Raw genomic sequence first — 21394 nt, forward strand, 5'->3', positions numbered from 1 at the left:
TTTAAAGGATTTGATACTTTAATGTCAGTATTGTAGTGTTTGATGTCTGTAGATTGTAAAGCACACAATGTTTCTGTGTCATATGTCAAGAAGTGAGCTCTCTCTGGCAGCCTTGCTAGTGACTAAAAAAGAACTTCCAGCAAGTAGGAAAGTGCCTGAATAGACAGTGACATTTAAATCTGACAGAGGTACAGTGTGCAGCTCCCTGGTAGAAGAGAGAAGGTGAAAATCCTGGAATTAGTTTCCTTTGGCTTACTCACGTGAAGGATACAAAAGCTCTTGACGTCTCTTGCCTCTGGAGCTTGTGCATGTCAGTCATATATGCAGGGCCCAAAGTTTGAAACAGCAAGAAAAGTTATCTACAGCCTTTAAAGGAAAAGGGAGAAGTCTGAGGGCCCAATGTGAAAATAAGCCATAGACTGTTCAAGCAGCAATTAGCTGTTCAGGTTCATCCAGTCTCATCTTAGATCTTAATGAGAGAAATTGTTGAGAATTGCAGGGTAAAACACTTTTTTTAACCCCCTTCTACCCCGACTAGTGTTCTTTTGAGTGCTGTAAGTGGAGAAGACACTCAGGATCGTACTGACCGACTGCTTTTGACGCCCTGGGTTAAATTTCTATGGGAATCGTATAGACAGTGTTTGGATCTTCTCCGAAATAATTCTCGAGTAGAACGCCTGTACCATGATATTGCACAGCAAGGTAAGCTGAAAAGATGGAGACTTAAATTGTAATGAGATCTAGGACTTCTTTATTACATCCTGTAAAACTAGAAAAGTAAAGGTTATTTCTGTTTGGGTATTGCTTTGGAGTTGGTAACACATTAATCTCTTAAATATGTACACCCATACTATTCTTAAAATTACAGAGGTTCCTTAAAATTACGGAGGTTTCTGGACACTGAGCTGTGCTTGTAACAGACCCTGCAAAGAAAAAGTTTGTTTGTTTTTTTCCTGGACATATTGAGAATATGAGAATTACTGGTGCTGTGTCTTTATTTTTTCTAACTTACTGATCAAAATTAACCGTGTTTTCACTTTGTTATCCAGAATGGCAAATGTATCTTCCATTAATGTATTCTGTGTCAGCTAACTTCAAAAACTAGTGTATACAAAATTATCTGTGTAAAATTATGATGTGCTATCACTTTTACACAGATGTAATTTAGCAAAATAGTATGCCAGAGGTAATAGGAAGAAGTCTAGTCTGATTCCTTCTGGCATTATTCTGCAAAAATTGAATTTATAAGAATGAATACTTAACATTTTTAATCTTAAGGGTGAGAGCTGAGTGGAAAATGTTTTCCTTCGTATGTATAACTTAGGGCTCTGTATTTTTGAAAAAAAGAGTCTGTTAGATATTTAACTCTGGATCCCAATTGTGGAAGTACCTTAGGAAAGATGGCTGTCAGATGAGTTCTAGGTGTTTTAGTGTAATTAAGTCTTTGTGCTACAGTGTCGAGACTTACTTTTTGCCTGTTTCTGGTGGAGATGCTTTAAAATTTTCAGAGTGACATTGGCAAAACAAAAACAGATTTTTGAGAGTAACTGTGGGATCAGAGACAATTTTTCCTGTGTTATTTCCAGTCATTTGAAAGCTTAATTTAACTTTACCATATTTAGATGACTTGAGAAGCTTTTCCCACATTTTACAAAGCCAAAACCTGAATTCATGCCATTCACAGAATTCTATTTGCACTTAGTTCAAAACAAAAGCTAGAATCACTGCTTAAATTAGAACATTTTTAGAGAGACTCCAAGTATTCCCTTTGTTCCTTAAGCTTAATTATGTAGAAGCATCTTCATTTTTTGAGGTCAAGATGGAAGTGCTCTGCATTGTCGCTTCTTCATTATGTGTGACAGATTGCATCTGGTTTGAAAGGTCTTTGGACTGTAATTGAAGATTCTTTAAACGTACTTATTTATGTATTTGAATCCCATTTAGAACTACCATGAAGTCACCATTAGTGAGCATTCTTAATTTATATTGTTCATTTTTGCAGCTTTCAAGTTTTGCCTGCAGTACACGCGTAAAGCTGAGTTCCGTAAACTCTGTGATAACCTGCGAATGCATTTGGGGCAGATCCAGCGTCATCATAACCAAAGCACAGCAATCAACCTCAACAATCCTGACAGTCAGTCAATGCACTTGGAGACCAGGCTTGTGCAGCTTGACAGTGCTATTAGCATGGAGCTGTGGCAGGTATGCAGCAGGGCTCCTGTAGTCACACTGTAGTCTACAGCCTTTCCAGATTCTGTTCTGCGCAGATCGTGTTTCATGGTATAAACTCCAAGGTAAAGACAGGATAATAGCTAAAAAATAAAGTTTTAACATCTACAATGTGGTACTACATGCATATGGAATACTCAACCTGATGTTCCTGGGATTGCTGTTTTTGCATAGCATTTCAAACCAAGCTTCTCCTGCATTCTCATGACCTAGATCACTGGGAAGCAGTTGGTAAACATTAAAGCTTGCTATTAGGCTGGGCCCCAGCATTGCTGCTTGAACTATGTTAGTGCCTGCACTGGCACTTTCGAAGCAAATTTTTCAAAGAGGTGCTTTGCTCTTCCAAACTTTCTAATGTCAAATTCTTTAAAAAGCCACTGTTGTCATTTTTTAGTTTTGTGAATTTGGAGAATGTTTTCTGTGATGTTGAGTTTTTTAGGTACGTAAGTAGTTACATGTAAGGCATTTCCAAGATGATATGTATTTTTAGGGAAACTATACCCATTTTTGATCACAAAAATAATTTTTATGAAAAATGGTAAACCCAGTAAATAGTAGAATTGGTATGATAGTAAAATAGTAGAATTTTTGTTATTCTGGTTTGTTGTTTCCCCCCCTCCTCCCCCCCCTTGGTTTGTAGCTTGAAAATCAGAAAGAAACCAATTTGGAAAAAAATTACGTGAGCTAATCATTAACTACCAAATTCTAAGCAGGTGGTTAATGGATTTGCAGTATGTCCAAATAATTTCTTTATTAGGAAGGAAGTATTTCGTTTCATGTAGCTGGTGAAACTGAAGTTCATAGCTCTCAGTGGTATTAAATAGATTAAAGTCTTACAACCTTTAGTGAATGTATATTTTTCCCTTTTTCAGGGGTTGCAAAAAACTTCCTAAAAGTAGTGTATTTGTTTGATTTTTTTAGGAAGCTTTCAAAGCAGTGGAGGATATTCATGGGCTATTCGCACTGTCTAAGAAACCACCCAAACCACAACTGATGGCAAATTACTATCACAAAGTTTCAACTGTCTTCTGGAAATCAGGAAATGCTCTTTTTCACGCATCCACACTTCACCGACTTTATCACTTATCAAGAGAAATGCGAAAGAATCTCACGCAAGAGGAGATGCAGAGGTGGGGAAAGATATTTAGTGTGATCTTAGAGTCTGTTTTTAACCCCATAGGTTGAAAAATCAACTAAATTGTATCCCAAAAGAAGCAGATGACATATATGGCTATGAGCAGCTCTGCTTAAAGTGGCCAGTACTAACTGCCTCAATAGAAACCTAGAGCAAGAAGGATATTTTACAAAGCTACAGTGTAAATAATGTATACATCAGGATCACCTTAGTTAAGCTCCCTTCTCTGTTACTGGGAAGCTAAGCAAGTCAGTAAGTATCTGTGTTTTGCTTCCTTTTTCTCTTCTGAGTGGTAGTACTTACTTCACAAGATTTCATTATAACCCGTATAAACTTTTCCTTAATATATAAAAGTCTGTATAGCCAAATAGCCTTTAATTTTTTTGGTAATGATACTGAAAGGCTTTTGAGGCATGCAGAATCATTGACTGCATTAATCTCTGAAGTTCATGTACAGGTGTTTATAGAATCAGAATCTAGTGAGAATAAATACTGTATGGAAATTCTTATATTCCTGTTCAACTGGGTATTAAGGTCAAAATTTAAATACTTTATGTCGTTTGTATTGTTACTTCAAAAGGTACATCTGGCTTTCTCTGTAAATTTAAAAAATCGGTGCATTCAAAATGATTGGTATGGATTTGCAGCTAAACTAAGTTTGAAAAGCTGCTGATTTCATTATTTTATGGGATTTTGATATTTACAGAGGCAGCTTAAATTTCTTAGCATTTGTCTGTGTGTATATATATCTATAGAATGATACACACATATGTAAGTAATGAAAAGGTGTTATCAAAATCTTTCTCCTGGTTACTGAATAACTCTGCATTCTATACTCTTATTGTGCAGTTGGCGTCTTTTCTGCTATTGCTGGTATTTTTACACAGTTTTGCACCATGAACACTGCTCATTCCTACTTTTGAATTGGCACATGTATGAAATGGAATTAATTAGTGTTCTGTTGCAGTTCATCTTTTGTGGTTCTACTTTGTCAACAGGATGTCTACTCGAGTCCTTTTGGCCACTCTGTCAATTCCTATAACACCTGAGAGAACTGATATCGCTCGCCTTCTGGATATGGATGGCATCATTGTTGAGAAACAGCGACGTCTGGCAACCCTGTTGGGTCTTCAGGCCCCACCTACACGTGGCAGTCTTATTAATGATATGGTAGGTAGCAGTGTTCAGATAAGCAGCTTTTAGACGTTGAGTCCTCTTTTTGGACTATTTTCCTTCTAGAGCGCTGTGCTTAGGTATGGGACATTAAGTTAAAAGTTAAAACAGCTTTATGGTTAATTGTATGACTTACGGTATAGTGTTAAAATTTCAGATTCACAAGATGTACTGTTTGGAAGCGGCAGCAATAACGGGAGGCCTGAATGCTTGCGTGCGCTAGAATCAGATTCAGTATTGTCCTTTATGTCACCCAGATGTTGTTTTGAAACTCTGAGGGATCTAAAAAGAGCTGTGAGCTAGAACTTTGGAGTTGTGTTTTGGGTTTTTTTTCCCTATTCTAAGGCGTGTAATTAAGTGAACCAAATATATGTTTTTCTGTTTTAAATGTATTTTGGATAAGCACAGGTCAGATATCAAATAGCTGACCGTAAGGACCTAAGTGATTATGAAAACTTCCTTGCGTTTAATTTGAAGGGAGGCTAGATTTATCTATCTTCAGACCTTCCCAGATATTCATAAATGAATTAGGCATTCAATCATAGTTAGGTATTTTCAGAGGATGTTTGAATTTCTTGCAGTCATTTGCATGCATTCCTAAAACTTATATTCAAGGTTCATTTTACAATTTACGTTACTTCTTTTTCTGGTACCTCTCTAGTTTGCCTTAAAACCACAATTTGAAGCTTCAGAAGTTTACTCATGAGCTGAGATGTGTGGTTTTAGTTTGGATGTGGGCCTACATCTGTATAATAGGACTTGTGTCTTAGAAATGGCTAATAAGTCGAGGATGATACTCTAGTCTATTTATTTATCTTGTTTGTATGGGTTTTGTCTACTTTTCCATTTTTAAGTACAGTTAAGCGGTGTAGCATAGAATTACTGTCACTGCGGTTAAGAATGCTGTAATAAAAAAAGTATCCTATATTAAAAGGTAGATGTGGTACCTATTTAACTTCTTGAATATAAAATTCTTAAAGCATAACTATTTGCTAATATTGTATTTACTTTGAGATATTTTGGTTTTTTTGTTGACTGTAGGTTAGGTTCAACGTAGTGCAATATGTTGTTCCAGAAGTGAAAGAACTTTACAATTGGCTTGAAGTAGACTTTCACCCGCTCAAGTTATGTAGCCGTGTCAGCAAGGTAAGTTTTTGTAGCTCTGTGTATACAGTAGTTGGTCTTGACTAATGGTCTGTTATCTGAGTGTTGATTTGTGGTAGTTACCAGCTAGCTTTTTTTATTGCTAGAATTTTCAATTGCAGGCTTTATTTGGTCAAATTCCGTTACAATGACATGTAACATCTAATAGATGTAGTGTGCAAGATTATTGAAATAGAATGAAAATTCATTTAGGTCTCTAGGGTGCTATTCAGAGGGCCCCTATAAAGGTGCGGAGTTTCGGGAACGTATCAGAAGGTCTTGTTAGTGGAGATGATTCTGTGTTAAATTTTTTTTAAAGATGCAGAAATGAGAAAACCGTGTGTGCACATGTGTATACGCATGCAAGTGGGTTGTGTGGGAGGTGGAAAAATATACCAATGACTGTTTTTACTGTTAAAATGTAGAGTATTAGGGGGTGAAATAATGTGAGAACTCTTGATTAGGTTAATGTGAATTCTACAATTGATGAAGCACATCATGTTCTTTTTCTTTGATAGTGGGAACAAAGATATTTGAGGTGCTAAAAAGAACTTGAAGGTAAATTAGCAGTGTGGTAAATGTTGCCAGTACTGTCAGTCGCCTTCATACAAAAAATGTTAGCTATCCATTATCAATGAAAGTGTTCTCATCAAAAGATACACTTCAGTAAAAAAATGTAGTATCCGGACAGAAGTGCTGATGTTTCATGAGCTGTAAACCAGAAGTATTTGAGAACCGTGCTTCGTGCTGTTATGTTGACGTTTTTAAGAGTTGATGCAGATAGAGTAACTTTTCAGAATTTTGATAGGTTCTGAACTGGGTGAAAGACCAAGCTGAAAAGGAGCCTGAACTACAGCTGTATGTTCCTCACCTGCAAAACAATACCATTCTTCGCCTTCTGCAGCAGGTACGAGTAAAGAAAATGTATGTTCTTAAGTATACGTAAGTAAAATGCTTTGGAAGAACATTAAGTTGAAAACTTGAATGCTGAAGTAATTTTTTTTCCATCAAATAGAAGACTGTTATGATTTTGAAATACTTTTCTTCCGGTATATAACCTGTATCTTCAGGTTTGTACATCATTTAGGTACAGCCGTAGTAACTATACTTAATAGTAGTTGCATAAAGTGGCGTAGTCTCTTGCCTAGATGTTCTTCATTATGGATCTGTGATATCTTAAGTTAATTAATCATTTCTTAAAACTTTTTTTTTTTGGAGTAAGGTCTGGGTGGGATATTTTCATTTTGGCTTTTTTTTTTCTGTGTGTCTAGGTATTTTATAAAATGCACATTTCATTGACCTGCTTTCGTTACAAGTGACGAGCAGTGTTATTTCTGATGTGCTAAAGAAATAGTTGAAGGCTAATTAGCAGCATAGCTGTATGTAGTTACTGCTGCCAGTCTCCTTCATACAAAGAAGCCATTCAGGAATGGCATTTAATCTTTGGTTAAGTTTGAATACAGTACGGAAATAAAATCCTGAAAGAGTATTTGTAACTGTATTAATATGTATGCATTAATTTATTGCAATTTATTAAGTTAGCTTTAGAGCCCATACAACAACTTTTATTTCTGTTCTCTCTTTAATGAGGAAAAATACCTGATGTTTCTGTTCACATACAGGTGGCCCAGATTTATCAAAGCATTGAATTTTCTCGTCTGGCTACCCTGGTTCCCTTTGTTGATGCTTTTCAGCTGGAACGTAGTATTGTTGATGCAGCCAGACATTGTGACTTACAAGTAAGTGCTGTAAAAAGACTTCTCTGAAATGATGTATGGATTCCCGTGTATTACATTGGATGAAAACTAACTGGTTGACATTTATCCCAAGGAAGACAATTGATTCTGATAGATGGAGAGAAACTAGAGAAAATGATGCATGTGACAGCGTATTAGGAACTGATGATTATTTGCATTCTGGTGTGTATTTTTGATTTAGGTCAACAACCATTAATGTAAGTCCAGTAGAAGTAAAAATTGAAATAAAATTTGGTGAAACTTGCCCTGTGAGCCCCAGTCATGAAGTCCAGAACATTCTGAGGCAAGTCTGACAAACGGGTGCGAATTTCTGACTATGCTGAATTAGCTGTGCAAGACTGAAGAGCTAGCAGTCACTGATGTTGGGTTTTGTCTAACCAAATGGTTGAAGTAAACCACCAATGTGAGACATTTCAGCTGCTGTTGAAGATTGGGTTGTTGGTAAAGTTGTGTAGAATGAATGACAGCCTATAATGAAATGTTTAAGCTGGTGATGAGATACAAGTAGTTTTTAGTTGACGTTGCTTAGTAATTATCCGTTGCAGTTTTTAGATAAAGGTGAGTTAATGCATTTAGGTTAACACAGAACTTTAGCTTATATTCTAGATGCATTGAAATTGTCTGCATTAAAGTCAGGATTCTGGTTTCATGTATTGCTGATGTGGAGGAAGAGGCAAGAATGATTTGTCTTGCAGTGCTCATTTCATAGAATCATTGAAAGTTTGGCCTCTTCCAGTGATGATTTTTTTTAAATAAAACATGGAAAGTAAACAAAATTGTATTTACAGTGCTATTTTTCTTCTACTAATTTGGCATTTCTCATGGTCTGGTATAGCTAAAACTTCTTTTGGTTTAGAAAGTAATTTCTGCTTAGAGGTTCTGTTGTCTCCTATTGGCCATAGCCAGAGTTATTTAAAAGTAATGAATAATACAAGCCTTTTTTTTGTTTTGTTTTGCGAAGGTTCGCCTTGATCATACTACCCGGACACTGAGTTTTGGCTCAGATTTGAATTACAGTACTAGAGAAGATGCTCCACTAGGCCCCCAACTACAAAGCATGCCTTCTGAGCAAATTAGAAATCAGTTGACTGCTATGTCCTCAGCTCTGGCTAAGGCTCTTGCAGTCATTAAGCCTCCTCACTTATTGGTAAGTCATTTTAACTCTTCTGAAATTTTGACATTCCCCCAAGTGCATTGTGTGATGTTTATCTGTTGCCCTTTTACAGCCTTTTGTTATTTTTTGCTTGTCTTGATCAACTGCTCGTTCCAGTAATCTGTTTTCAGTGTAGTGGCAATTGGTATTATTACTGCTGTCCCCTCCCTTCAGAACAAATAATTGATCCTTGAAGTGTTAATGTATACAAATGTAGTGTAGCATTGATGTATTTATTAATGACAAAGTATCCTTCTGCATCTGCTACATACTCGCCTGTTCTAATAAATGTAAATTTTCTGGTTTAGCAAGACAAGCTTATTTTGAAGTTGTGAGATCATACTTTAATATTACACCAAGGAGTTGGTTTACCTTTCCTTGACATAGGAAAGGCATTGAGCTATCCAGTGATGAATTTAACATGTTATTGCAAGGATTTGAGTAGGTAGAGATTGGTGCTTTTGTAGGTCTGTTTCTTTTCAGAAGAATTTTGCTCTGTTTTTCAGAGCATTGTGGTAACAATCTCTGTTACAATTTGGCAGTAATGATGGGCTGCATTTGTATATACTTGTGGATTAAGTAGAAATGTAAGATAATAACACTTTATACCAAAGCTTATATTTTAATGACTGTATTTTCTCAGATGAGATGTACCTTTTAATTTCATTTCATTTTTTTCAGGGTGGTGGTAGTCAGCTATTTGTGCTTGTGAAGATGAATAAATCATTCTTAATGCACCCAACTAGTTAGTGTTTGATCATGACTAAAATGATGTCAAAATGTACACAAAAGGCCTGAGTTTAAATTGTCAGCCTTGAATATGTCAGGTCTAGAATATACCAAATAATAACTTACCCATAGATGGGCCTAGAGAGCTAGGATTTGTTTAAAAATTTTGCATGCATTTTTGAAAATCCAAGAGCCTGCTTTCTTCATTCTTCCTGGAGAAACTGCTGTTGTGAAGAACCTGGAATGTAACTTCATAGTGGAATCTAAAAACATGAACAAAAGATCTCACAGCTCAAGAACTGACCTGTCCTTGTCACTCCCTGTCCTCCTCGCTGGGGCTGTTGGCTTCAAGGTCGGACTCACCGATGAGCTCACATTTCAGGTTCTCCAGAGCCCTTTGGAGCAAGGTGTAAATCACTCTCGGATTTCCAGCATGCTTTGGTTGTGGCGAGTTAAATCTTCACTTCTCTTAAAAGAGCAGTGGTAATTTTTTCTTTTGTGTTACGTTCATGGAGGATTTCATAGCAAACATAGCAAATAATTTTTCCATATAGAAAAAAGGCCGATAGGAAGATGTCCATGTTGGATTCTTTACACAGGTTAAAATACTAAGTAATATTCTGAAAATAATAGCACACAAACCATGACACCTAATGCTGGCTTACTTGTGTTAGCTTGAACATATATTAGCTGGTTTAAGATATTATAGTGTTTAAGATAAAAATATTTTCATGTATGTTTTCCCCTAAAAAAAATTTTATTAGTGATTGGTATTAGATGGATCGTTGGTTTGAAAAAAACCCCCATGCTTTGTCTGTACATTCATAGATAGAAACTATAAATAGTCTTATACTTGCTATGACAGTACAATTAGCTGAATAAGACATAAATGCTAGTAATTACGCTTGTAAAATTGGAGTACAGTATCAAGGTTAATATTGATCTGTGTGGTTAGAGAAGCTACAGAACAAGTTTATATCCTTTTTGTCTTCAGTATTCAGATCAAAACTTCACTTTTTCCAGATGTTTAAAAAATTTCAGTTTGTGTCAAATTTGTTATAATTCACAAAATCTTTAAATTTATCTAAAGTTTTCTTTTTTGTGTTTCTGGCACCTCCGTTTATCTTTAAATGCTTACGGATCTACAACAAACTATGGACGTTTTCAGTGTTTTTGTTGACTGCCCTAGAAGTGACAGATGACTAAAAATACCTCTGAGCTAGCTCACATTTCAAGAGCAGCATGACTGTGTGGGAGCGTAGTGAGCTGATGGGGCTGCAATGTTTTGCTGCTTGCTGGAGTGATTAAAATGGGCAGCTCTGAGCTGGCACATTTATACCTCTTCATGTGCACAGCGTGGATCTCTAGAAAAAACTGTATAGGTACTCTGGAGGAGAGTGGTGGGGATGTGAGAAGACTACATAAAGAATAGTCTATATGCTACTAACAGTCTAGTACTTTTTATCATGTAATTTAAATAGTTTTATATACAGTGTTTATACCTAACTTGTTGACTCAGCAGGTTTTTATCATCTCACAGATAGTGCTTTGTATCAAGTAGGATATTTTTCTCTTATGTTAGTTTGGTTTGGAAAAAACCAAAACTTTAAAAAAAAAGGGAACTTTGGTGAAATACCGTACATGTGGTGGTATACTTGCTAAGACATGGAGACATAAACAAGATTCCGCCCCACCCCCCCTTCAGTTAGAGTCTTAAATATCAGTAACATACAGGTGTGCAATATTTTTGGACAGAAACAGTGTGAAACTATCATACTTAAGATGTGTTGCAGAATATTGTCTTTGTAAAGACAACTGTCTCTGTGAGCACATGGTTCTATTCAGTTGATACTACCTTGTATGCCTCTTGGATGAGTGATTAGATTTGCCATACAGTTGTATTTCCATGTAGTTAGCAAGTTTGGGGGATGAAACTAACTTTGAGTTTTCTTTGATAAGCATTTGCTATGCTTTCTGCCTTTTTAAAGAGATGCTGTATACTTCACTGTCTTATTCTTAATTTAAATTCAGCAAGAGAAGGAAGAGCAACATCAGCTGGCAGTCACTGCCTTCTTAAAAAATTCAAGGAAGGAGCATCAGCGTATTCTTGCACGTCGTCAAACTATAGAGGAAAGAAAAGAGCGCCTTGAAAGTTTGAACATTCAGCGTGAAAAAGAGGAACTGGAACAACGTGAAGCAGAATTACAAAAAGTCCGGAAAGCTGAAGAAGAGAGACTGCGCCAGGAGGCAAAGGAAAGAGAGAAGGAGCGTATCCTGCAAGAGCATGAACAAATCAAAAAGAAGACTGTTCGTGAGCGCTTGGAGCAGATTAAAAAGACTGAACTGGGAGCCAAAGCATTTAAAGATATTGATATTGAGGTAGACAACTTACTATTGATGTTTGAGGGGGGTTTTTTTATGGTTTGGTGTTGCATTGCTAGGCTGCCTGAATTTCATGGTTTTTACTAGTTTTATACTGTAACTAGTCTTATAAACAGTCTGTCTTAAAAATGAGACAGTTTGACACTTAAGTATTTTAATTTGCTCAACGGTGTAAGTAAACCTTAATTCTGAGTTTGGATAGGACCTTTTTTACCTGGAGGAATTCAGTCCAGCTGGTTTTTGTTTTGTTTTGTTTCCCCCCCCCTTGTTTCTGAAATATAAAATAGACACGCAGATCAAATTTTGTAGTAGCTGGACTGCATTTCAATTAAAAATCAAGATACAAATGCTTTAGAGAGTTTTTTAAAAATAAAATACAAGATACCCGAAAGAGAGGAAAAGAGAATGTTTGTGAAGCAAGTTAGTTTGAAAGGTAAGGGGAAAACTGCAGAGAAGCTTACATAAATAAACAAACCACATTTGTAACAAAAATGTTTATTTTGTATCGATAACTTTACTTGGTTGTAGGATCTTGAAGAATTGGATCCTGACTTCATTATGGCTAAACAAGTTGAACAGCTTGAAAAAGAAAAGAAGGAACTTCAGGAACGTCTGAAGAATCAGGAGAAAAAGGTACAAAGTAGGAAGGGTACAAACCCGTGTCTATGCAAGGCTTAGTGATTGTGAACTCCCGTATTGGTACATAGATATGTACATGTATAATATTGGTGTTGAAAATGTTACTGTATGAAACTAAAAAAAGGTAAATGGGTTAAAAACCAACTGAGTTTCTAGTATCAGTGCACAGATCTGTTCTAATTAAAGGAGTTGATTTGAAAATGGACCCTTAAGCTCTATGCGAACTGAGTCTTAGTTGGGAAGACTTGTAATTGGAAAAGGTTCAGAGAAGATTAAATGCTCACAGAAGGTGAGACCATTACCGAGAAGCTAAATTTAATTAGTTGCATTAGTTCTCACTGAAACAGAGGAAATTCCACTGCTGGAGCCATTCTAGATGGCTGAAACTTGGGTGACTATAAAAGTGAGAGGAAGATGTTGTTGTAGTAAATAGAAATATATAACCTGGGCAAGGTGAAACTCACTCAGGACTTCCAACAGTATTAAAGGATGAAACAGAGGTTATATGATACAGTTGGTAATTCAGTTCACCTAAAACTGGCTTGATACTAGGAAGTGGCAAGTTACTTAAAAAGGTTCCAATGAGGATCTTTTATGCTGCAGGCCTGTAAACCTGGTGCTCGTACTGGGCAAAGTAGCAGAAAATACATTAAACAGTAGAATTAGTAGTCACCTGGGTAAGTATGATCTACCTGGAAAGGTCAGCACAGCTTTTATAAAAGAATTGTAAGCCAGGGCTTCCTCTTGGAGTTATCTGAAGCTGTCAAAACAAACATATTAGTAAGGGTGGTCTGGTTGGTGTAACTAAGTTGGATTTTTCAAAAAGCTTTTTACAAACTTCTTCACCACAGCAAACTTAGCAGCTGTGGGGTAAAAGGAGGAGTCTTAGAATGAAGTTCATTTTACATAGATATAAAATACTTTGTGTAGGGAAAGTGGAAAGAAAAAATCCCCCAATCTTTAGCGTCACATGTTAAATGGTAGGCTCCAAACTTAACATTCTTAGTCAGCAATGAGAACTTGGTGGTTCTGCATCTCGAGCACTGTGTGCGGTTCTAGTCTCTTTAGCTCAAACAGGATGCGGTTGAACTGGAAGTCTGAGAGAAGGGCAACAAGAATTACCAATGATGTGGATTGGCTTCTCTGAGAGAAATGTCTGTGTAAACTAGTACCACTATGTCTGAAAGACTTTGGAGACAGGATGTGGTAGTGGTCTATAAGACTGTAGCTGTTCTAACAGCTGATGATGGGAGCAGTTGTTCTTGCACTGCAAGGGATAGTGAACTAGGAAGCATCAAATGAAGCTAGTAGGAGCCATATTCAGAACTGTTTGTAGGTAGAAGGTGGGTCTTCATGCTGTGAGCCATAGACACAGAGGAGTTCTTTTCAAAGTACGTGCTTCTTTTGAGTTCAAAAGGACAAGAGGAGAAATGCACCAATGCCTGCTAAATACAAAACTTCAAAACAGGAAATGTCAGGAGCTGAAAATGGATGATGCTGAGAGAGTATTGTGTATATGGCTGCCTCTATTCTTGCATCGTTGCCTAGGAGTGCACTTAGTTGCCAGTGGTAGAGGCAGGTTCTTGGTTACGTGGACTTTTGATGTGGTCCAACATGGTTGTTCTTATGTAACAATAATAGATATATTGGAGAAGTCTCCAGATATCAGGGTTTTCTTTGGGGGATGCTGAAGGTTGAGTCTTCCAGATTTGGTCTTTGCATTATGACGTGCTAAAGGTATGTTATCTTTATTTAGATCGACTATTTTGAAAGAGCGAAGCGCTTAGAAGAAATTCCTTTAATAAAGACTGCATATGAGGAGCAAAGAGTGCATGATATGGAGCTGTGGGAGCAACAGGAAGAAGAAAGGGTAAGAATTTTTTGTTCACGTGATAAAATTCATTAGCGATGAATGAAAACTGGTTTTGCACTTTTTTCCCAGCTCAATCCAAGAGAAGAAGGGAAAAAGTTGATATGAGAATGAAGTGTTAGCTTCGCAATTTCATTGTGCTAGTGGACAGCAGTATCTTCTGTCTAGGATCTGAAAGAGGAAAAGATAATTTCCCTTTCTAGTGGCTAAGGTAAATTGAATGCATCTATGTAGTAAGATTTTACTTTGTAATACTTTTTGTATTATCTATTTTTAGATCACCACTTTGCAGTTGGAGCGCGAGAAAGCCCTTGAGCATAAGAACAGACTCTCAAGGATGTTGGAAGATAGAGATTTATTTGAAGCCAGGCTCAAAGCATCACGACGAACAGTTTATGAGGTACATGAGATATGATATTGTAACAAAATATTCTCCTAAAGTGAGGAACTAAACTTGTGACCCAGTGATTCTTCATGAAAACTAGAAACAAATTTGTATCTAGAATGGCTCAGAATTATGAAGTTGTTTATTTTTTGCTTTGACTAAAAAAAAAATAAATTTAAAAATAGATAAAATATTCTTGCACCCATTCCTTGATATTATCACTTAGAATTTTTGCCAACTTCTGGAATAGCTTATATGGAAAATAAAAGGTAAATTATTTATTTCAATGCAGCTATTAGTAAGAGATCATTTGGTATCATATGATCAGCCAGCTGTATCTGTACAAGTACTTGGATTTACTGTGGTGATGGAATAATACTGACAATAATTTTGAAGCTAAGAAATAGATAGAAATACTTGTCTATTGTTTTTTCTAATATTTTGTTTGAATCTGGAAATTATTTTGATAGTCCAAGTATTTGGAACTTCAAGTTATGTTTTATGTTTGCAAAATTTAATAACGAATTAGACCACGAGGGCAGGGAAGGAACTGTGCCTGTGTTCCTTGCTCTTAATTTTTAAAATTCTACATTTGCTGATTGTGTTTATAGCTCTGATTATTTGGCTATGTTGTAGTAAGAACTGGTTTGGAGGGAGAAAAACCTGCAAAAGAGGTATTCTGTTAAAGTAAGCTAAGTAACTGCATATGATTCTTTGCAACAATACAGGTAATTTTAGGTAATGTATTGTTAATATGCTGCAGTTGGTTTGTGTTTCTATGCAGCTTTATTTAGCAATTTGTGTAACTGTCTAGCTCTTACACCTGAAAACACCAAAACTGTAATGTTTACCTTTGTATTTCAGGATAAACTCAAGCAGTTCCAGGAACGGCTAGCAGAAGAGAGGCGTAATCGTTTGGAGGAACGCAAGAAACAACGCAAAGAGGAGAGGCGCATTACTTATTACAGAGAAAAGGAGGAAGAAGAACAAAGATTACGGGAAGAACAGCTGCTTAAAGGTATAATTGCAAATGTGATTATTTTATCCTTTACATCCTTGACCCATTCCAGATAAATGCAGCTAACTTCTGGTTTCCCTGTTCCACAATATCGGAGGAAGTCTTGTCACTTTCAGTCAGTGGTGAAGACTGTGCTCATTGCTATTAGACAATGTACCTTTACGTTTTACTTAATGCACCTTCTGAATGCTTACCTGTGCAGCACAGAGATGAAGGTAATGCTTTATAGGAGGAAGGGAAAATGAAAGCAAATGAATGCTTCCTGCCCTTCCTTTCTCCCACACATGAATAAAGGAGGAGATAAAGTAAGAGAGGCTAATGACTGAAATCAAAGACTCAATTTTTTTGTTTAGTTTGAGTTCTGTCCACTTGTTTGTGAACATCTTAAAAGAGAATAGAAAGGGAACATTGGGGTCAGATCAAGAACTCAAGAATTGTGACTTGCACACCTTTGTGAACTGCTTTGTCCAGTAGCCTATTTCAGGGCTTAAGAGATCATAGGTGTCCTGTAAAGGAAATTTCTGTCCTACTTGTCACTTGGTGGATGAAGATTTTATGTATCAGCGTTCATAATAGTGCAATATTTAAAAACCAACCAAACAAAACCCAAGCAGTCCTGAATATCAAATTTCTGACACTGCTAGCTGATTTTTTTTGTTTGACCTTTTCTAAGGAAGGGATCCTCTACTATGCTTGAGGTAGTCACTGATATTTTAGCTGGCACACTTGTGGTCTGTACATCAGATTAATGTACAGCTATTAGAACATTTTATTTCCTTTCTCTCTAGCTGTTGTTCAAGATGTCACATTAATGGATGTATCAGGGTTCCTTTTCCTATTGCTTTTGAGTTAGAATACTTCCAGAAAACAGGTTCTACAGTTAGTTAAACACATCCTGTGAAATGCTTGGATTTTTTTTTTTTTTAATAAGGAGTCGAAGGAGAGAGATTATATTTTGTAACCCTTCTGTGGATACAGCAAAGTAACGGAATTTATATCGGTAATACATTCTGTTTATGTTTGCAACTGTAGAGCGTGAGGAAAAGGAACGCATTGAGCGTGAGAAACGTGAGCAGGAACAGCGTGAATACCAGGAACGTGTCAAAAAACTAGAAGAACTGGAGAAGAAAAAACGTCAAAGAGAAATGGAGATAGAAGAAAGAGAGCGTCGTCGAGAAGAAGAAAGGAGAGGTCTGGATGACCCGTTTTCAAGAAAGGTAGGTACTGCCTGCAGGTTTGTTTTCTTTTTGACTGTTCCTTCTCTTTTAGATCATTGAACAGAACATGGTAGCATTATGAAATTGTAGGTTAACTTTTTTTTAAGTTGTAGCGTAAGTGGCTAATTTAATAGTTAAATTATTGTCACTTAGTTTCAGCTCACTATCAGGATCTGGAATCTGTAGTTTGGTAATAAAGTAAAACAAGGAAACTACTGAGATCTCCAAGCTTTGTTTGTTTAAAAACTAAACAAATAAAGAGTAAAAAGAATATTGAATAAAATTTTCTTTAACACAAAAGAAGGAAAACTGTATTGGAAGCAATTGTAGTGAATTAGGAAAATCCCAGACTAAACATAAAAGCATAGTTTATATTTTATAAGAAATATGCAGTAACATAAAACATAAAAACAAGAGGTGCGTGCAACTTCCCATTTACAAATATAAGTCTGGGGGGGAAATCATCATCCCAATCCAACAGGAAACAGAGTGAAAGTTATTTGCTAATTAGTGATTGAAAAGAATGTAACTGAGTACCACAAACCTTCTATGCTCCCACTTTTTCAGAGCTTATTGATAAGACCATAGCCATTGTCTTTGTTTAATGCATACTTCATAGGGTAACACTATGAAGATAAGTGATCAGAGCTTGTGTAAATTGTTTTGATAATCTATTGGCTAAATAATCATCACCGGTATTTTTCATATAAGGGGTACTCCTAGCCATGGGCACTTGATTATATGGAAAAGCTGACTTGGGCTCTGAGAGAGATCTGTACCACTTGAAAAATTACATTTGCAGTTTTGGGATTCTTTCTTTGCTTGCCCTTGTTTGTAGAGGTCATTTCAAAAGCATGTAAGTAGACACTCGTGGAGTAGTGGATACACAAGATCTTACACAACCTGTGTATTTCTCCATACTGAAGCGTAGACTTTGGCAAATAAAAGCACTTTTCAAAGAGTGGTTTAAAACCAGAATATCCTTTTATACAGAGGTTGAGTGATTATGTGAAATCAGGTATTTCATAGAATCTCCAATGGTTTGGGTTGGAAGGGACCTCAAAGCCCATCTAGTTCCAACCCCCTTGCCATGGGCAGGGACACCCTCCACTAGCCCAGGTTGCCCAAAGCCCCATCCAACCTGGCCTTGAACACTTCCAGGGATGGGGCAGCCACAACTTCTCTGGGCAACCTGTTCCAGTGCCTCACCACAGGCACTCCTCACGGGGAAGAATTTCTTCCTAATACCTCGTCTAAATCTACCCTCTTTCAGTTTAAAACCATTACCCCCTACCCATTTTATATGGTTTAGCTAACTTGTTTCTTGCGGTGGCATTAAGGAATAAACAACTGTGTTAGAAATAGTTTAAATGGTTTGTCTTTGTCCAGCAACAGGGAGAGACATTTCACCTTTATTAAAAAAAAAATAAAATTATTATTGCTCTGCCCTGCATCTGAGCAACCTGTGTAAGTCACAAATACCTCACCCGTTTTGTGCATTGAGGTACCCAGAAGAAAATGGTCTCTGCTACAGAGAGCTTTTAGTTTCAGAGAGCTTTTAGTTTATTCACTTACATTTTCTTAACTGATCAGAAAGCACAAAACCAAGTAAGTATTTTAATTCATTCCTACTGTCATTAAGCAGCAGGCAAGTGAAACTGTTGGAACCTCTTTTTTGTGTTAACAGGTGGTAGCGATGGCTCACTGTAGCTGTTGTTCATACACTTCTTCATAAACATTTTCATGTATTTGCATATATCCTACCCTACTAGTAAAGTACATGGCAGAAAGGGAACCATGCTGGTTTTTAAACTCCAGCAGAAACAATAGTTAAGACCATACTTAAGTTATTCAAACTCCTAATAGTTCAGTGTTCTCTACAGTGTAACAAGTGCGTTTTTAATGGCGTGTCGTGCTCTGAAAGGAGTAAATTATATGTTGAAAACCTTCATTTTAAAGTATTCAGAGAGAATGTTCCTAATTTCCTTTGACATACAGGAATCTCGTTGGGGTGACAGGGAGTCTGAAAGCTCCTGGAGAAGAGGTGGCGAGACAGAATCTGAATGGCGACGAGCACCTGTGGAAAGGTAATCTTTGGGTTACTAAGCACCCGTTGTATTGGGCTTAAAATGTGTAGGCTCCCTTTTTATTGCTGCCGCTAACGCTGCACTAACTGAGTCATATCTCACACCTTTACATCTCTGAAAGTTAACCTTCTAGTAAAAAATTGCTTTGTAAGGATCTCAGAATGAGAGAGAGGTTTTAGCTTGGAACTGCATTCAGATAACATTCCTGTTTTATTTAGCTTAGATGTGTGAAAGCTAGCAGTCACCTTCTGCATCTGATAAACAACTTGCTTGGTTTCTTTTTTAAATTAAAAATTTCTGTCCTGTTCAAACACTGGTGTCAGTTGTATAAGTACAGAATGGGGAAGGATGACAAACCAATGTGGGGTTCCTGGATGATGAAACTGTTTGAGATTTTCCAGTTAGAAAACTGACAGTAATATATAAGAATAACAAAGTCAAAATTCAGAGTCTTAAACTATTCAAGTCCCAGAGTGAGTCCCAGAGCAGAAAATATGTGCCATAAACTAAACCAAAATTCTGAAAGACTGCATTGAACAGAGAAGGATTTCTGAAGGAAGAATATTGTGAAGGTACTTTGCATTTAAAAAAAAAAGAACAAAACCCAAACAAAACCACAAACAACTCTTGTTCACATCTATCTATTTTAGGGGTTTTAGATATGTTCACTAATAATGAAGACTGTTTATAGAGTTGTAGAAAATGAGATTTTTAACATTTGTCCATCCCTCTGCTCCACAACAGGATGAGCTGTACCTAAAGTATTTCTGATGCTGCACGTCTAATTGTTCTTAAAAGCCTGTGCTGATGGAGATACTGCTGCTTCTTCCAATTGGCAGTATGTTTTATTGCTTAATTAGCCTTCCACATAGATAGATTTTTATAAATGTCTAACCTTAATTTCCAGTGCAGCAATTTAAATCCATTACAGCTTACTCTGACTCCAGTGGAAGCAAATTAATTTACTCTTTCTCTCTCTAGTAATTTCTTCTAACTATCGGAAGAGTATGATCTCTCGATAAACAAAATAGTCTTTCAGTCTTTCCTTAAAAGCTGTGTTGCCATTCTTGGTAGTGATCCACTTTCTTGTAAATTACAAAATGAAAAATTGGTTGGAACTCCTGGATGAAGCCTTAGCTATTAACATATTGGAGAAGTGTTTAATCTATCTATTTGTCTGCTTCAATGTGACATTTTTTTTACAGAGAATGATACAGGTGACCCGTATTCATTTTTGAATCATTATAGCACTGAGTTTTTCTGAATAAGTGGTGTTGTCTTCATTTCTCATTCAACTTTTGTAGAAATTGAGCTGACTCCTGAGGAGTTAAAATTAGGCATATTTTGGATTATTATGTAGCGTGTTCTATGAAACTTGCCTTCTTTCTTTTCCTAAAAGGAATATACTGAGCAATGCTAAAAGGAAATACTGATAGCAGTCAAAGTTAATATCTCTATGGAATTTTAAGTAAAAATGTTTCTCAATTATTTTCTTTGTGCTGAACTTAGGAAATAACAAAGTAAAAAAGATGATGTTCAGACATAATTGCAGAAAGGAGGTGTCATTCTGCATTCTTTAGTAGCCCCTAATCTACCTTCAGTTGGATTTTAACCCTAAAGGGAAAATGTGTTGGATACAAACACGGGAGTGCAAACCTAACTCTGAGTAAAGTAATTCCTAAGTGTATTTCTGAATTGAGTGATAAAGGCAGTAACAGAGGACAGAGCATCAGATGTAATTTGCAGCACGTATCTAGCTGTAAGTACAGCCATTGGATATATGCATTAAAAAGTCCTTATGGATGCTAGTACAAGGAGAGAAGCTCATAAAATTTGTCTCAGAGACAATTTGTCACAGAAACGGCACAGTCCTGACGTACATGCCAAATTGGTACACAGGTCCTTACAGTCACAGAGCAACCAATTGTACTATGCAGCAATCCCCAGCTGCTGTTTGACTCGTAATTTCAGTAAACTTTTAAAGTGGGAGTTAGGATTCCTAAGAGGGAAAGAAGGACAAAAGCTGAAATATGAACACTGAAGTTGTCAGATGAGGAAAAAATGTAAAAAACAGAGGCATAATTTCACCTGCAAGTCATAGTTTAAAAATTATAGTAATAGTTTAAAAGTAACTGTTTAAAATAGATTTAAAAATCCTAAACCCCTGAAAGAGTACCTAAGGTATGAGTGAATTAAGTACTTGTTCATCTGATGAACTTTACAACCATTTCTCTACCTGTCTCTTACATCAAAATAATCAGATTTTTCAAAGGAGAAGATTATCCAATTTGAGTCTAAATGGAAGTTAACAATCTCCATGCCTTGTTTTTCTCTCACAGCTCAATGGTAATCACGTTCTCCCTTACTATTCCAAAACTAGGAAATGTGCTGCTCATAATTCCTTGAAATTCTTGAGATGCTGAGTTGTCACAAACTGTCGCCTCTTTGTTCTCACCTCTTGGAGTCCTACATCTGTT

At 36.5% G+C, this 21394-nt stretch overlaps 1 protein-coding gene and 1 non-coding gene across 4 annotated transcripts in view; both read left to right on the plus strand.

Moving 5' to 3' along the window:
• The window catches only part of EIF3A (eukaryotic translation initiation factor 3 subunit A), a 34141-nt gene that overhangs the window by 6030 nt on the left and 6717 nt on the right, over positions 1 to 21394 (plus strand). For all 3 annotated transcript variants that reach the window (XM_054831221.1, XM_054831222.1, XM_054831223.1), the window contains exons 4-18: positions 539 to 702; positions 2003 to 2202; positions 3151 to 3359; positions 4363 to 4534; positions 5579 to 5683; positions 6489 to 6587; positions 7303 to 7419; positions 8399 to 8584; positions 11351 to 11698; positions 12230 to 12334; positions 14097 to 14210; positions 14488 to 14610; positions 15460 to 15613; positions 16646 to 16830; positions 18829 to 18917. In XM_054831221.1, the coding sequence (XP_054687196.1) occupies positions 539 to 702; positions 2003 to 2202; positions 3151 to 3359; positions 4363 to 4534; positions 5579 to 5683; positions 6489 to 6587; positions 7303 to 7419; positions 8399 to 8584; positions 11351 to 11698; positions 12230 to 12334; positions 14097 to 14210; positions 14488 to 14610; positions 15460 to 15613; positions 16646 to 16830; positions 18829 to 18917 (2370 nt within the window). The remainder of the gene's footprint in view (positions 1 to 538; positions 703 to 2002; positions 2203 to 3150; positions 3360 to 4362; positions 4535 to 5578; positions 5684 to 6488; positions 6588 to 7302; positions 7420 to 8398; positions 8585 to 11350; positions 11699 to 12229; positions 12335 to 14096; positions 14211 to 14487; positions 14611 to 15459; positions 15614 to 16645; positions 16831 to 18828; positions 18918 to 21394) is intronic.
• LOC129209078 (small nucleolar RNA SNORA19) lies at positions 6964 to 7096 on the plus strand. Its single transcript, XR_008577976.1, has one exon. It is a non-coding gene; the product is annotated as a small nucleolar RNA SNORA19 (small nucleolar RNA).

This window comes from Grus americana, chromosome 7 (assembly GCF_028858705.1).
Source record: "Grus americana isolate bGruAme1 chromosome 7, bGruAme1.mat, whole genome shotgun sequence".
Classification (NCBI taxonomy): domain Eukaryota; kingdom Metazoa; phylum Chordata; class Aves; order Gruiformes; family Gruidae; genus Grus; species Grus americana.